The following is an 18,129-nucleotide window of genomic DNA, read 5'->3' on the forward strand; positions in this document are numbered from 1 at the left end:
AAAAATATTGGCAACTTTTTAGCTAATTAATTGAATGGGCACGAACCATCCCCTTTGGCTAAAAAGAGGTCCTTTTCATATGGTCAGATTTTATAACTTTTTTTGTTTTCCAGAGAATACAAATACTAGTAAATAATACAAGTGGCAAGCATTTTTCATTAATAGGCTTCTCTCCACTGACATGTAAGAGGCAGTGTTCACTATTCTTTGCAAGGGGAACTGGCATAGAAATGCTTGTTAAATTTAATAAATGTCTCTAATAAGATGCTGCCAGCCAAGGCAGAGCTATTATTTTTTCCCAATGAAATATAATATATTAAAATTCACACAGATGCTAGCTGGGGAATTCTGGGAGTTGAAATCTATGCATCTTAAAGTTGCCAAACTTCACAAATTTTGCATTGGACAAAGCTATATTCTGTGCTCAAACTTTTAAACCTTTAAGTAAGTATTATACAAATTAAATAATGCAATTTAAAATACTGAAGTAAAGAGCTATGTATTCTCCATATCCAGCCCTACCAATCGGTAGAGTGGTACATCTTATTTAAGTAATGTGTATCACTATGTGAAGCTTTAAAGTTAAAGGTAAAGGTTCCCCTCGCACATATGTGCTAGTTGTTCCCGACTCTAGGGGCCGGTGCTCATCTCCGTTTCAAAGCCAAAGAGTCAGCGGTGTCTGAAGACGCACAGAATGCTGTTACCGTCCCACCAAAGTTGGTCCCTACTTTTCTACTTGCATTTTTACGTGCTTTTAAACTGCTAGGTTGGCAGAAGCTGGGACAAGTAACAGGCACTGACTCCGTTACAAAGCTCTAGGGATTTGAACTTCCGACCTTCTGATCGACAAGCTCAGCATCTTAGCCACTAAGCCACTGCATCCCTTGTGAAGCTTTACAACCATCAAAATTAATTGCACTTTGTCTAATTCAAAATACAAAAAAACACCAAAGAGTAAATAAAACTAAGCCTTTTTGTAGTCATACAGCTAGATGTTAAATTGAGAATATTAAATTGCTTTCATTATGAATGATTTGAGAGATGTTAACATTGCCATTGAAATAAAAAAATGTCCTGTACTTTTCTTACATCTATTTGTTAGCTAACTAACTAGCTGCAATCAACAGAACCATTCAATCCTAGAATTGGTGATGATAATTCATTCTATCGGGGACACAGTGGCTTAGTAGCTAAGATGCTGAGCTTGTCGATCAGAAAGTTCAGCAGTTCAGTGGCTCAAATCCCTAGCACTGTGTAATAGAGTGAGCTCCCATTACTTGTCCCAGCTTCTGCCAACCTAGCAGTTCGAAAGCATGTAAAAATGCAAGTAGAAAAATAGGAACCACCTTTGGTGGGAAAGTAACAGCATTCCGTGCGCCTTCGGCATTGAGTCATGCTGGCTACATGACCACGGAGACATCTTTGGACAGCGCTGGCTCTTCGGCTTTGAAACGGAGATGAGCACCGCCCCCTAGAGTCAGGAATGACTAGCATATATGTGCAAGGGGAATCTTTACTTTTACTTAATTCATTTTATCAAGTCCAGCTTTTTATTCTGTACAAGGAAATCAAACTGAAGCATCAAGAAAGTGATAGCATTCATGTAAAAAAAATTCCTTCCAGTTCTCTAAGTAATTAATTTCATTGTCAAAGTGCTTTTATTTTTATTGTAAGTAACATTTTCCTAACATTTAACCAACCTGGCTTCTTGTAACATAAATATTTCATGTCTTGCCATCTGGACCAACAGAAAGCCCGCTGGCATTCTTCTGTGGCTCCCTCTTGGATATTAAAAAAATGATTTCACATTCTCCCATCTCAATATTCCCAGATCTTTCAATATTTCTTTGTCTGGTTTAATTTCTAGTCCACAATAATTCTCGTTGCTCCGCTTGGCATCTGTTCCAATTTCTTCTATTCAGCATCTCATTTATTAACTTTCAGAGATCTTCACAAGCTTACTTATTAAACAAAATGTTCCTTACTTTAAACACAATGACTTTGATCCCCATTTCCCAAAAGTTGTTTTCATTTGTCTTTGCTTATTTTTTTAACCTATCATTTTCAATTGTGTTTCTCTCTTGTAGGATATTAGCTATCCAACCCGTATTCTAATTTGAAATACGCAAATTTGGCAAGTGTTTCCACTACTTCCCTTAAGCCGTTGGTAAAATACTGAAGTTTACAGGTCTTAACTTGGTGGAACTTATTCCTTTGATAAGCCACTGTTATTAGTTCCATTTTGAGTACAATCTTCAAATTTTGGGTCCTATGCTTAACTAGCTTATTAACTGAATCACCAGAAATTGTCAATTTTTGTTGGCTGAAATCAATATCATGTCTATAGCATTCCTACAATAAGAAAGGTAGCAGGTTAAAAAATAAGAATTAGTCTGACTTCTTGTACTCCCTACGTTGTTTCCATGGCGCTTACAGATCAATCATTTTAAAATCTGCTCTAAATCTTCCCAGGCTCTGCTATCAAACTGGCTGGCTAATAGGCTCCTTGGATCTTGCATTTCTCTCTCTTGAAGATAAGGACAATGTTTGCTGTCTTCCTGTCATGTGGAATGTCATCAGTGTTTCTCTAGAATCTGTCAAAGATTGATACCTAAGGTTTCAAAGAGGCCATCAGCAATTTAGAATGTAATTCATCTTGCCCTGGAGATTTAAAGTTAATTCATTGTAAAAAGATATTCCCAAGCCAGGTTTCTATCAGTCTCAAGCTTTAGTTTTGCTGCTTTATTTTGCTTTTTGCATTTATATTTAATTAGCTGGGTACCCATGCTTCACGATGAAACTATGTGATTGGGCAATGGAGGAGAAATCCGGTTCACTCTGTTGGCTCAGTGGTAGTCTCCCACTGCCTTGAGCCTGGAAGCAATTTCATAGGTGGGAGGCGTAGATATCTTGGTGTGGTACCAACGTTTAGTACTGTAAGGAGCCACAGACAGCTCCTGAGTGAAGGAGTGGAACGTCTGCCAGTTTGAACTGAGGTAACAGAATATGAGGCAACTGGCAGCTGGAACAGAGTTATTTTCAGGTGGGGAGGGGGGAGTAGAATTCCTTCACATCAAACTATTAATTACTGTATAAGAAATACTAATGATCTGATTGTCATTTCGAAAAATCCTTTCTGAGCAAATGCCTAGAAGCCAAGAGGAGCATACATGCCAAATTTTGAGTTTGTAGGCTTTATGGTTCTGGAGCAGAGGTGGGTTCCTACCAATTCACACCTATTCGGTAGAACCGGTTCGTCAAATCTACGGAACCGGTTAGAAGAGGTTCCACCAGTGGACCCGGAAAGCAGGCCACACCTACAGAAGAGGTTCCAAAAATTTTTGAAACCCACCACTGTTCTGGAGATATCATGATGAGTGAGTAGTATTTGGCTCATATATATAGATAGATAGAACACATATTTTCTTGGAGAAGACTGAAAAAAAATATAAGAAAAGTTCTGTCTGTACTTTGCTTCTGTTAGCATTTTTCTGTCTTTGAGTAGCTGCTAAATGGATTCATTTCTCTTTCTTTTATTTTGAAAATACCTGAAGAAAAGTCTTTGCCTCCTTTGTCATTCTCTGCTCATTCTGAGCTTCCCCTTCACTTCTTTCTTTATGCTATGTCTCTTTTGCTTCCAGTTGTAGTGTTAAGAAGTTCTATAAACCCATAATTAACTACCTAAGATTTCTAGAGCTGATTCAACAGCTTATAGCTGAGGACACAAAGCAAGAGAGAATGTTATGCCAACAGCTGGAAATAACCAGGGAAAGATTCATGTAGGAAAAAAAGCATCAAAGGAAGAACATCAATGTTCCCATTAACTGAAATAGATTATCAGGGCCAATATTGGTAGTGGATCTGCGTACTTGGGAGACCGCCTCCTGCCAATCACCTCCTCTCGACCCATAAGATCTCACAGATTAGGCCTCCTCCGAGTGCCATCTGCCAGCCAGTGCCGGCTGGCAACTACGCGGAGGAGAGCCTTTTCAGTAGCAGCTCCGACCCTCTGGAACGATCTCCCCGTGGAGATTCGTACCCTCACCACCCTCCAGACCTTCCGCACAGCCCTTAAGATCTGGCTATCCCGCCAGGCCTGGAGGTAAAGAGCATAATCTGCCCCCACCCGAATGTTGTATGAATGTTGCTTGATTTTAATTATACATTGTGTTTTTATGTTATTGTATGTTTTCCCCTCCCATACAAGTTGTTAGCCGCCCTGAGTCCCCTCAGGGAAAAGGGCGGCCTATAAATAAACTCAACTACAACTACTACAACTATGAGAAGCATGGACCTGCCTATATATTGTTCTTGTTGTCTTCTCCTCCTTCTCCTCTACCTTCCTTCTTCTTCTAGAGAAGTTCTTAGAGTAGGAAAATAATTTTTCCTCTGTTCTCCTTCTCCTTTCTTTCTTCTGCTTCTGGGTGAAAAGTTCTTACAATAGGAATGATTTTTCTCCTTGTTACAGAAGGATCAATACGGGATGGTTACTCACAGTAGCTGCTGCTTTTGTCAGATGTTGGACGGTGCAGTTTCAGAACTGTTACAAAACTTTTAGTTGACTAGGACTTGTGCTGACGCTTCTGTCACACCCTGACACTTCAAAATCACTTTAGCCATTGATATATCTCAAGCACTTCTGTACCAATTAAGCAAGCAAGAATGTTTGTGAAATCTTAATAGACCACCTGGATTGCAAAAAAAAAAGTGCATGTTCTTTTGCCAATGGTGCCCCCGAGGTTTCAGAATCGTTCATCAGCACAGCATAGCTTACTAGAAACATGTTGAGATGGTTTTATAATGAGCAAGTGTCTCAGTAAAGGGAACAAATTGAAATCATGTAAAATATATGCCAAACAGCTGAAATTTAGCCAGAAAGTTCACACATTTCTGCAGCTCCATAGAGGAAAAAAAATAATTGGTATCAAATATCTGCTATCAACATTGTAGGGAGAAAAAAAAAACACCTATTTGCAGCGAAAGGTGGTAAGAGATAGTCTTACAGTTTGCCATTATCAAGAGGAGAGACTGAAACTAATAAAATGCCAAAGAAAGGGCTTATTTGAAAATCATTTGTGCTGAAATAAAAATCACAGAAAGAAATTACTCTGTGGGCAAAGGTTTGTACAGGAGATTTACAGTGGATCCCCATAACCAGTGATGGCGAACCTTTTTTGGCTCCCGTGCCAAAAGCGAGGGGAGCACGGGGGGGTGGGTTGTGCGCCAGCGTGCCACACCCATAATGCTATGTGCTTTCCTCCCCCAGCACGCACATGTGTGCGTGACACACACACACCCCCGGCAAGCTTTCGCTGTCGTTCTTTCACCATCCCCAGGCTCCCGAGGCTTTCTAGAAGTCTGGGGAGGGCAAAATAGCCTCCTCTGCTCCCCGCCCCCCAGATGCCCTCCGGAGGTTTCAAGAGCTTCCCTGAAGCCTCCGGAGGGTGAAAAACGGATCTACGGGCAAACCGGAAGTCCGTTCCTGAATTTCCTGTTTGGCTGTAGGGCGTTTTTCGTGTTCTGGAAGCTTCAAGGAAGCCTCTGGAGGGTGCAAAATGGCCTCAAAAGAAGGCTGAAGTCAGCTGGCCAGTCTTGCATGCATTGACAAGTGGCTCCGCGTGCTACCTGTGGCATATGTGCCATAGGTTCGCCATCAAGGCCCTAAACCTTTCCTCTGCTTTAAACCAGAGGTGGCATTCAGCCCATTCTCTCAAGGTCAGGCGAACCAGTAGCAGCAGCTGCGGGAGGCTCCGCCCACCCACCCTGACAATACGTGACCCTCTCCGCATGCGCAGAAAGTGGCGTGTGCGCTCATCTTTGCGAACTGGTAGGGAAGGGAATCCCCCCCACTGCTTTAAACTGATTGGTGCAGAACATAATCAGGAAAGAATTGGATGGAATCCATAAGATGTTAAGTGACTATAATTTCCCGTAGTGATTCCAGTGCCTCTTCACATTTCTTTTTTTTCCTCCCAGATGATCCTCTTGCTTATTTCAAGGTAAATTGAATGAGACAAGTGTTTTGGTTCTCTTAATTTGACTTTTTAATCTATCCTGACTTTGAAAGCAACAGAAGAGGCCAGGTAGATTGTATGCTTGTGGGCCTGGGTGTTAGGTAATTAGAACATTTATTATCCCCTAGATTGACAGCTTCAAATAAATACCTTTGTATCACTATTAGGAAATGGCAAACATCATTCGAGTTCCAGAGGATAGAGCAGGGGTATCAAACTTGTGTCATCACGTGAAGTATCGTGACTTTTTTCCTTCGCGTGGCCAGCGCATGACACATCCGGCTAGAGGGCCGCAAGTTTGACAGTCCTGGGATGGTGAAGAGAATTCATGATCAATTATAAAGCCACATTTTCTTTGAGATCTTACAATTTGATCTGGACATGGAGAAGACCTTCAAAAGCACCTCAAAATTACCCTTGGGGGTGGGAAACCAAGACCTTTAGGCAGTGGTGGGATTCAATTTTTTTTACTACCAGTTGTGGGCGTGGTGTGGCTTTGTGGGCGTGGCTTTGTGGACGTGGCAGGGGAAATACTGCAAAATCCCCATTCCCTCCCCACCTCACTAACCTATTTCCCAGCTCTGTTCTCCTGCTCAGGGCAACAAAAGAAAATCAGCTGGGAGGCAGTGGGTGGGTACGGCCAGCCTATTTGCCGGTTCTCCGAACGACGCAAAATTTCCGCTACCAGTTCTCCAGAATCTGTCAGAACTGGCTGAATTTCACCTCTGCCTTTAGGAATATCTCCACGGGACAGGAAGAGACAAGAAGGAAATGCTGTTTTAGATGTCCTGCACTCAGGGTGCAATACTCAATAAATTTTATTCTTTTATTTATTTCTATCCCACCTTTATTATTTTTACAAATAACACAAGGTGGTAAACACTTCCAACACACCTTCCTCTCCTATTTTCCCTACAACAACAGCAACCCTGTGAGGTGAGTTGTGCTGATAGAGTGTCACCCAGTCAGCTTTCATGCCTAAGGAGGGACTAGAACTCACAATTTGCTGATGATTGGCCCAAAGTTATCCGGTCAACTTTCATGCCTAAGGAGGGACTAGAACTTACAGTCTGTTGGTGATTGGCCCAAAGCCATCCAGTCAGCTTTCATGGCTAAGGAGGGACTAGAACTTACAGTCTGTTGGTGATTGGCTGAAAGCCATCCAGTCAGCTTTCATGGCTAAGGAGGGACTAGAACTCCTGGTGACTTACCCAAAATCAGCTAGCTGGCTTTTAAGCTTAAGGCAGGACTAGAACTCACCATCTCTAGGTGATTGGCCCAAAGTCATCAGGATAGTTTTCATGCCTAGAGTGAGACTAGAACTCACAATCTCCCACTTTGTAGCCTTGTGTTCTAACCGTTAGACTAAAGTTGCTCCAGAAGTTTTGAAGATAACTTTTTATCCCAACACAATGTGATAAAGAGCTCTTTTAGCAATAAACAGCTATTTCAGATATAGGCCTACAAGCCTTAATCTCCTAAAATGGTACATTTGCTGGCAAAGGATTCCTTTGCCAGCAAATGTACCATTAAAAAAGGTAAAAGTTCCCCTTGCACATATGTGCTAGTCGTTTCTGACTCTAAGGGGCGGTGCTCATCTCCGTTTCAAAGTCAAAGAGCCAGTGCTGTCTGAAGACGTCTCCATGGTCATGTGGCCAGCATGACTAAACGGTGCATGGAACGCTGTTCCCTTCCCACCACAAGCTCAGCATCTTAGCTACTAAGCTAAGACGCATGATATTAATTGTGGAGCATTTAAACATCTTGGCTCCATCTCTATTCTAAGGGAAGGAAATTCAGAGCTGGAAATCTTTTCAGTATCTTACAGTTGAAGGCAAATGGAGACATAGCCCATAAGGAAAGGAGGGATTCAAGACTATGAATCCTACATTTCCATCCAGATTTCCTTTTTCACCATGCTGTTAAAATAAAAGAAACATTTCATTTTATGTCTATGGAGATTCTCAGTCATCCATGGTTGTCCCATAGGTGCTTTTTCAAGGGGCAATTGGACCTTTCTTTGTTTTTACTTGAAGACATTTCGCTTCTCACTCAAGAAGCTTCTTCAGTTCTGACTGAATGGTGGTGGATGGAAGGATCTCTGCAGCAAGGAATGTAAATCTTTCCATTCTCCGCCATTCAGTCAGAATTAAAGAAGCTTCTTGAGTGAGAAGCGAAACATCTTCAAGGAAAAAACAAAAGGAAGCCCAGTTTACCTTTTGAAAAAGCAGCTTTGGGATATTTCGTTTTGTGATCGCTTGTGAACATTTATGGCCTGCTTCTGCATGAATCTGGGCAAGTAATGAAGCTAATTCAGAAGTAAATAAGTTCCTAGTTCATTACTCGGTGTCATAACTGGGCTTTTCATTCCTAATCGATCCTTTCAGATTAAAAAAAACGTGAAAATGAGTGGAAGTAAACAACACCTGTTATCATACAATGAAAAAGAATTCCTCTGGTGGCTGATGGATGGACAGATGGGTAGTTTGATCGGTTGAAACCATAAGATAGAAATAATACAAGCTTAATTATCATGCAAGTTTCCATATTCTGAGGCACTCTAAATATGTTGAACTAGGTTCACCGTAGCACCGTAGCATCAATCTTCTCTCCCTCCATCCCTCTCTTTCTCTCTCCCACTATTTTCTCTCTCTCCCCCCCTCTTTCTCTCTCCCTCCCCCACCTTTCTCTCCGCCTCCCTCCCCCCTCTTTCTCTCTCTCTCCCTCCCCCTCTTTTTCTTCCCCCTCCCTCTTCTCTCTTTCTCTCTCCTCCCCTCTTTCTTTCTCTCTCCCTCCCTCTCTTTTCTTCCCCCTCCCTCCTCTCTCTTTCTCTCTCCTCTCCTTTTTTTCTCTCCCTCCCTCCCCTTCTTTCTCTCTTTCTCTCTCTCCCTCCCCCTCTTTTTCTTCCCCCTCCCTCCTCTCTCTTTCTCTCTCCTCCCCTCTTTCTCTCTCTCCCTCCCCCTCTTTTCTTCCCCCTCCCTCCTCTCTCTTTCTCTCTCCTCCCCTCTTTCTCTCTCCCTCCCTCCCCTTCTTTCTCTTTCTCTCCCTCCCTCCCACTCTCTCTTTTCCTACTCCCCCCTCTTTCTCTCCCCCGCTCTCTCCCGCCCCCCTCTCTCCCCCTTCCTTCTCTTTCTCTCTCTCTTTCTTTCTCCCTCCACCTCTCTTTCTCTTCCTTTCCCCACCCCCTTTCTCTCTATCACCCTTCCTCCCTCTCTCCCTCTCTCTGAATTTAACTCGCTATTTCTAGAAAATATCAAGTTGGTTATGACTACTCAAGACTCCAAAAAACAAATACAATTACATCGGAGGTATCATATTGCAGGACAAATTCATGCTTACATATCAGGCTTATTTAATTTGGAGTAAATCCTTTTATACTCACTGAGGATTACTTCTGAATAATAACTGGTTTGCATTGTGATGGTCATTAACTACCTAGACCTGGGTTTTGCCTAACATCCTTGCTTCTAGGTATTTCCCAGATAATTAGCATGTAACTCAGAGGACGTACTGTAAGTTACTGAGGTATATCTGGAATTTTACTAGCTGGGAATGGGAAGGGTTAATGAATGATAGATAACATGTGCCTTCTATGGGCTTCTGCGTAGGAAACATTGTATGTTGTCTAGTAAATGCATCATGATGGCAACAAGCACACTACTTATAGCATCTTGATTGATTAATTTACCAAGTCAGACTTTTTTTAGGACAATCTGCCCCAGCCTGTCTTTCAGATCCCCCATCAGTGCACTATTGCTAAGTCCACCCACCTAGCTCCTGGTCAGCCTTATACGGGTTATTCAATATCTGAAAGATGGGAAGGCAAAGGAAGTTTCCTATAACGCTCTAGCTTCACACATCATTTCAGAAGATGGGGATAATCCAGAAGTTGGTGAAGTGTTTGATCTTCCAGTAGTAAAAGTAAATATTTAGAGCATTGTAACTATTGTTATAATGGATGAGCAGGACAAGAAGCAATGGATGGAAACTACTCAAGGATAGAAGCAACTTAGAAGTGAGGAGAAATTTCCTGACAGTTAGAACTATTAATCAGTGGAAGAACTTGCCTCCAGAAGTTGTGAATGTTCCAACACTGGAAGTTTTAAAGAAGAGATTGGACAACCATTGGTCTGAAATGGTATAGGGCAGGGGTGTCCAAACTTAGGAACTTTAAGACTTGTGGACTTCAACTTCCAGAATTCCCCAGCCAGAATTCTGGGAGTTGAAGTCCACGAGTTTGGACACCCCTGGTATAGGGTTTCCTGCTTGAGCAGGGGGTTGGACTAGAAGGCCTTCATGGTCCCTTCCAACTCTGCTATTCTATTCTATTGTATTATTATCTTTTCCTCCATCTTGCCCAATATCTCAAGACAGTTGGACACGGTATTCAAAATGCCATAAATGGCCATTTGTACCCCAAGTGAGAACTCTGAGTTGATTACTTCTGTGATCCATTTGTTTTCTTGATTAACCATAGTGTTACACCAAAGCCAATTGTGTCCATCAACCTTCAATCCTGCTTCTTCAAAGTCCAACTTTCATGCACGCTAAAGTGCCATAGGGAAAACCATTGATGGCATAGGAGTCTGATATCTCTGATATACTGATAGGCTCACATACATCATGACTTTGTATATCTTTTTCAAATAGCAACATGATAGCCAGGTCTCCAATTCTGGGCAAGGGATGGGACTAGAAGACTTCCAAGGTTGTATCCAGCCTTCCATGATTCCATGATTCTAAATGAATCCGCGGTCAGAGATGCTTTCATGACAGGGGTGGTGGTGATTTATCATTCGTGTGTTCCAGTACAGGGGTGAAATGCTACCGGTTCGAACCGATTTGGGCGAACCGGTAGTAAAAAAAAAATGCTACCAGTTCGGACGAACCGGTAGTTCCAATGATCAGCGCCAGCGGTGGGCATTTGCGCTAAGTGAAGTAGTAGCAGACTTCAGAGCATTTCACCCCTGCTCCAGTAGTGCTGGGGCCGTGCAATTGTTTGATAAAAACCCCTTCTTTGTATATATCTGCAAATACAAGGAGAGAATATAAAACTATACTAAGTCTTTCTATCACCCTTTTGCCTGGACTTAGCTCGTTTCTAACTCTTGGAATTGTTACATTTACCAGCGGATAATATGTTCATTAGTTGTCCATTTAGAGCACATGTAACAGGGCACGTCGACTTTATTTCTGCAATCTAAATAATTCAGTGGCCTTGTTAGCAGGAAATGTCAAGATTCTGTGCTGTGTCAATTAGACATGAGAGCGTTTCCATGATCACAGCTTCTTACACAATCACACGCTAAAAGCGGTGGGAATGGACAGCATTTTAATACCTCTTACATAGAAATGATGTAGAGAAAAGTAGTCCTTGACATGTAACAGTTCATTTAGTGATGGAGTTAACTATGGCATTTAAAAAAAGTCGCAGGATTATTTTTCACACTTATGAGCATCTCCATCTTCATGTGATCCAAACATCAAAACACTTGCCAGCCGACTCATATCTATGACGGTTGCAGTGCCATGCGATCAACTTTTGTGACCTTCTGCCAACCCAGCTTAAGGGGGAAGCCAGATTCAGTTTATAACTGTGTAACTAACTTAACAACTGCAGTGATTGGTTTAACAACTTTGGCAAGAAAGGTCATAAAAATGAAGGAAAACTTACTCAACAACTGTCTCACTTAGCAACAGAAATGTGGGCTCAATTGTCGCCGTAAGTCGAGGGTTACTAATTTGCTCCCTGCATCCCAAGACAATGAAAGACTTCATTTTCATTCTGTTGGAGCAATGCTTCTCAACCTTGGCAACTTTAAGACATGTGCAAGCTTCAACTCCCAGAATTCTAGCTGGGGAATTCTGAGAGTTGAAATCCACACATCTTAAAGTTGCAAAGGTTGAGAAACACTTGTTGGAAAGTGGGAAAGAGATACACCACAGAGGCCTACTTGAGTAGCAGAATTTGGCATTGTGGCTATTGAAGGGAGCAAAGCAAAGACTGCTCTCCAAGCAATTTTATAGAAGCACTAGCTGGATACTCATGCTTCACAACAAAACTATGTGATTAGGCAATGGAGGAGAAATCCAGTTCACTCTGTTGGCTCAGTGGTGGTTGGTGATTGAAACACATAAGGGAATATTGCTCCTGCCTGGAGTGGAACGTCTGCCAGTTTGAACTGTGTTAATGGAATGTGAGGCAACTGGCAGTTGGAACAGAATTCTTTTCAGGTGGGGAGGGGGAGTAGAACTCCTTAGCATCTGAGCTAACTGTATAAGAAATACTAATGATCTGATGGTCATTTTGAAAAATCCTTTCTTAGCAAGCACCTAGAAGCCAAGAGGGACATACATGCCAAATTTCAAGTTTATAGGCTTTAGGGTTCTGGAGATTTCGTGATGCGTGAGTGGTATTTGGCATATATATATATATATATATATATATATATATATATATATATATATATATATATATGTGTGTGTGTGTGTGTGTGTGTGTGTGTGTGTGTGTGTGTGTGTGTGTGTGTGTGTGTGTGTGTGTGTGTGTGTGTGTGTTTTATTTGTGCTGATAAATAAATAAACCAATTATATATATATATATATATATATATATATATATATATATATATATATATATATATATATATATATATATATATATATATATATATATATATGTTTTTTATTTGTGCTGATAAATAAATAAATAAATAAATCAGCACAAATAAAAAAACACAAATATAACAAAGGCAACAGTAAAAATATTGGGTTTCTGTTGTGATGGACTCTTGTGACGAGCCGATTGACAGATGATGGAAGCAGTTAGCTTCCTCCCATAATTGGGGCTTACCAGGGGTTGTACAAATCTTATATATATATATATATATATATATATATATATATATATATATATATATATATATATGTGTGTGTGTGTGTGTGTGTGTGTGTGTGTGTGTGTGTGTGTGTGTGTGTGTGTGTGTACACGTGTACGTACGTACGTACACACACATACATATACACACACATATACATACATACATACATACATACATACATACATACATACATACATACATACATACATATTTGGGCCCAAAAGCAGATAGTCGATGAATACAGATAAATTTTGAAAGTTGCCATTTGGATTTTTTAAATGTAACTGACTACAATTCCTGACTACAGTGGAAATAGAGATTACTATAATATTGCAGCTATTCAAATAACCTAAAAAATTAGAATGAAGATGCCAAGATATTGTTGCTGGCAACATTTGTTCACCTGCATAAAACTCAAAAAGTTCCAGTGTCATTAAAGGAACAGTTTAAAAATATAATAATATTTATGACTTACACAGGTTTGTTATGGGTTAGAGGGAGTCCTCAACTTACAACCATTTGTTTAGTGATCATTCAGAGTTATAACGACAGTGAAAAAAATGATTATAACCATTGCAACATCCCCATGAGATGACCAAAATTAGGATGTTTGGCAACTGGCTTATATTTACAATAGTTGCAGCTTCCCAAGGTCATGTGACAGCCATTTGTGGCCTTCCCAGCCAGCTTCCAACAAAAAAAGTCAACAACAACACTTAAGAACTGCAGTGATTCACCTAACAACTATGACAAAAAAAGGTTGTAAAATTGGGTACGATTCGCTTAACAACTACCTTAGTTAGCAATGGAATTTCTTGTCCCCATTGTGGCTATACGATGGGGACAACCTGTATTTCGAACTAAATGTAAATATCCTTTGAATATTATTATTTTAAATTATTTATTTAAATACAGTACGCTCCTCCTAAGGGTTTACCTCTTCCTGAGGATTGCAGTGAGGACTAGCATCCTAGCTGCTACGATTGGTAGCATTTTCTCTCCTTACCCAATGCTAATATCACCTTCCTTTTAATTTCATCCTCACAAGACTTGCCAAAGTTTATTTCTCAGGTCAAAGATGCATGCATCGGTTTGCTATAAATTGTTACGCCCCTAAGAGTAAACAGGAAGCTCAAATCAAAAGTTTAGGAAGAAGCGTTGACACCGTAAACTTTCGCTCGACAGCATGAAAAGGACATTGTGACCTTTCTTCTGGTGCTAGCAAATTAATGCCTATGTATATTTACAATGGATTAGAACTGTGTTTTGGGCTATTTCTCTATTTGGCTTTAGTTATAACTGTGAATTCTGCCTGGCAGTCTGCAGTGTCCTCATTATTGGTGATTCCAAATTTATTTATTGCTGGGAACTCGTGCCCCAATGTCATCAAAGGTATGGTCTCCGTGGCAATGAAACAATGGCTCAAGACTCACGAAAGCACCTGACCAGGTGCAAAGATCTCACAAGAGCAGAAGGTAGATTGATTGTCTCTGCTCTCCAACAGAAGAAAATTAATTTTTATGCCTTTCTCCCCCCACCTTAATAAATGCAACTGAACCATGTGTTCTTTGTAACACTAGGTTTTAAGCAACCATCCATGTCTTGTCACTACTAATCTCATTTTTTAATCTCTCTCATTATTTCATTTTGCAGATGTACCGGTATTCATACACTGCTTTTTATGTCCTCAGAAAGCTGCCTAATGGGTAAGTGACACCATGAAGACTCTACATTCTATGGGTAGCTTGTTTGGCTTATATGGGATAATTAGTTTATAGTTTATAGTTTATTTATTTGTATGCCGCCCTTTTCCCTGAGGGGACTCAGGGCGGCTCACAAGTTAGGGGAAGGGGAGGACAAAACAAGTTATGAACATAAAACAATACATTGTTAAAAGAGAACACAACAATCATACCATTCGGGTGGGGTTAGGGTCTTTAGCCCCAGGCCTGCTGGGACAGCCAGATTTTAAGGGCAGTGCGGAAGGTCTGGAGGGTGGTGAGGGTACGAATCTCCACGGGGAGTTCGTTCCAGAGGGTCGGAGCAGCCACCGAGAAGGCTCTCCTCCGGGTAGTTGCCAGATGACATTGGCTCGTTGATGGAATTCGGAGGAGGCCTAATCTATGCGATCGGATCGGTCTAGTGGAGGTAATTGGCAGTAGGTCTCTCAAGTGGGGAGGAGGGTACAACACGCAGAGATGGGTTCTTACCGGTTCAGACCGGTTCAGACTGGTTCAGTCGAATAGGTAGTAACTCGGCTGCTCACGCACCCGATTGATTTTTGGTTCTGCGCATGCACAGAACAATCTCCATTACAGAAATGTACCGTATTTCCCCCCCACCCTAAAAGAGGGTGAAAATTTGGGTGCGTCTTATACACTGAATGTAGCCCCACGCACCCACCCACCAGCCCCAACCCTTTGGCCTCTGCCTCCCAGCAATATATCTCTTTGCAGAAAAGGGGGAGGGGCTTGCGGAGGCTTCAATAAGCTGTAGCAATCTCTGCAGCCTGTAACAGCTGATGATGGGGAGAAATGGAAAGTGAAACTTGCTGTTTGCTCCACATGGCAAATTGTTGGGAGGCAGATTTTTTTTTTCCTTGTGATAATCAGGCTGTTTGCTGCAAGGAGATAAGCCAACTACTATAAATGCCTATAGAATGTTCAAATTATTAGACTTATTTTTTAAAAAACTGCTTTATTATTATTCTAGAAAACTTAACAAAACGAAGAAGCTTTTTAAAAATAAATGCTTGATCTGAAGAGGCCCCGTGCTATTGTTTTAAAAAGTGCTATTCTTTTAAATAGCGGAGAATAACGTATACTTCCAGAAAGCACATCAATTTTAACAGCATCTGTAACAAGTATAGTTTGAAATATAACACTACAAATAGTGTATATTGCCTCTACTGTTTGTTGCAAGGAGGCAAATTGCTGGGTGGCAGAGGCAGATATTTTCCCCTTGTTTTCCTCCCCAAAATCTAGGCGCTTTTTATAGTTTGGAGGGTCTTATACTCTGAAAAATATGGTAATACCCCCCCCTCTTTTTAAACATTCTGCGTATGCGCAGAACTTTTTTGATGTAAATGCATATGCAAATGGAGCAATTTTTTTTGCACTGAACCAGCAGTAATGCCGGTAGCAACTCACCCCTGACTACATAGCAACTGTTCCCAAACTGTGTGGGCGCAGTGCGTCCCTGAGCGAACCAGCAGTAGCAGCAGCCAAAACCCACCTCTGGCGCAAGAGCGTTAGGCACATGCAAAGCACACATGCGCACACAAAGCTTGCGATACCCGAACCGGTTGTTAAACTAGTTGCAGCCCACCACTGCCCCCAACTAAACAGTCTGAGCCATCCATTATAAATGCCTGTGGTTCAGAAGGCTTATTTCTAGAATTGGTTTGGCTTGGGTTATTTTATTAAATATTTATTATTTTATTGAAATAACCCAAGTGGCCAGATGTGACGAGGAAAACCATTTCGTAGGTGTTGTTGCTAACTCAAATGTTTGATTTCTAATCATTCCCACATTAGCATTATTCTTAGCAGCTATGCTACCATCTGTAACATTTTGCAATCTTAAAGAGTTTCCTGGCCTTTGGAGTGAGGTTAGGTCCACCCCACAATCGTTATCCAGAACAGCTTTTATTATTCTTATTTTTGCAACAGGACCACCTCTTGAATGTCTCTGTTTTCAGCAGCAGATGTTCAAATTAGCAGCTTATTGGCAGAGCTGGAAACAAAACCTCTGAACTCTTGTTTGTTTCCATTGGCTTTTCCGTTCTTTTCTCTAAATTTGGGAGTGAAATTCAGGTTAAGCCAGAGCGCCACCTAGTGGCCTTTCTGGGATCCTCCTTTTCTTACAGAGTGAGCCATACCAAATCAGGCTGAAACTCTATAGTGGTGAGCTGCCCCGTTTTAAGCCATGGAAAAACCTGTTTTTCAAGCAGAAGAGGAATTGAATAAAAGCCCGCATGGATCTTTTGGTGTTCATGGCGCTTGGTGACCTGCAGCCATCATTTCTCCAGGATTTTCTGCCAGTGATTGCTTTTTTGAGTTCTTGAACGCTCATCCTTAATGCCCTCAAAAATACTATCCATTCACTTTGTCTTCTATTAACCTCTTTTTCACTGGCCTCCAAAATCAGGGTCTTCTCTAATGGCTCTTGTCTTCTCATAATGGGTAAAAAATATTTAAGCTTTGGCTTTATTATCAGTGCTCCTATTGTACATTTGGGGGGGTTGGTTTGTTTTTAATAATCTCACAGTGGATGATTAATTCTACTTGTCTCCAGCACCACAATTCAAACCCAATCATTTATCATTCAGTCCTTTAGACAGTTCCGGTTTTACAGCCATATGCTACCACCGTGAAAACGATAACCTTGGCAATATGTGCCTTTGTTGCTAGTACGAAGTTGCTGACTTTTAATATTTCGTCTAGATAGTTCATACTTGTCCTCCTCAGTAGCAGATGTCTCTTTATAGCATGGTTATAACTGTGTGAATGTTTTTTTTTTAACCCTGGGAAGATTAAATCTATTACCACTTCAGTTACGTGCCTTGGATTGGTAATGCCTGTTTGTATAATCTTTATTTGTTTGCATTTTTAGCAATAGAACAATTTTGCATTCTTCTTTCATCTACAATAGGGGTGTCAAACTCACTGCTGGATCTGACCGGAGGGGGGTACTTAGATCTGGCCCGCGGGGCCACCCTGGAAACAGTGAACGAACGGGTGGCAATACCTCTGTCATCTCTGGCAGAGCGTTGCAGGAGGCCATTGCAGCAGAAAACAGAGCTTGCAAGGGCCGCAGACAGTCCCTCCCCCCCAAGCTCCATTTTCACTGGGAGAGGATTGCAGGAGGCTATCACAGCTGAAAATGGAGCTTCAGAATCTGTTTTCACTAGTGGAGTACTCAGGCCACCATAGGCACCCGCAACACGAGTGACATCCAGATGGCCACGCCCACCCCGGCCAGGCCCACCTCAGCCTCCTGAGGTCAAATACAACCCTGATGCGGCCCTCAATGAAATCAAATTTGACACCCTTGATCTACAACATGTTTTATTTTAAAGCCTTCCTTGATCCCAACTATGGAAGTGGTATCATCACAATATCTGAGATGACTGATATATTTCTCATTCTAATTCCAGTATCTTGTGTCCTGAGGTCCGGTATTTCTCAAGATGTATTGTGCACGTAAATGACAACTGTTGGACAACTGTTGTC

At 41.4% G+C, this 18,129-nt stretch overlaps 1 protein-coding gene across 5 annotated transcripts in view; it reads left to right on the top strand.

Moving 5' to 3' along the window:
- The window catches only part of DPP6 (dipeptidyl peptidase like 6), a 637,674-nt gene that overhangs the window by 490,356 nt on the left and 129,189 nt on the right, over nt 1–18,129 (top strand). For all 5 annotated transcript variants that reach the window (XM_087712475.1, XM_087712477.1, XM_087712474.1 and 2 more), the window contains exon 6: nt 14,549–14,601. In XM_087712475.1, the coding sequence (XP_087568601.1) occupies nt 14,549–14,601 (53 nt within the window). The remainder of the gene's footprint in view (nt 1–14,548; nt 14,602–18,129) is intronic.

This window comes from Thamnophis sirtalis, unplaced genomic scaffold (assembly GCF_051295495.1).
Source record: "Thamnophis sirtalis isolate CommonGarterSnake01/CBP01778 unplaced genomic scaffold, rThaSir2_p1.2 scaffold_4, whole genome shotgun sequence".
In the NCBI taxonomy this organism is placed as follows: Eukaryota; Metazoa; Chordata; class Lepidosauria; order Squamata; family Natricidae; genus Thamnophis; species Thamnophis sirtalis.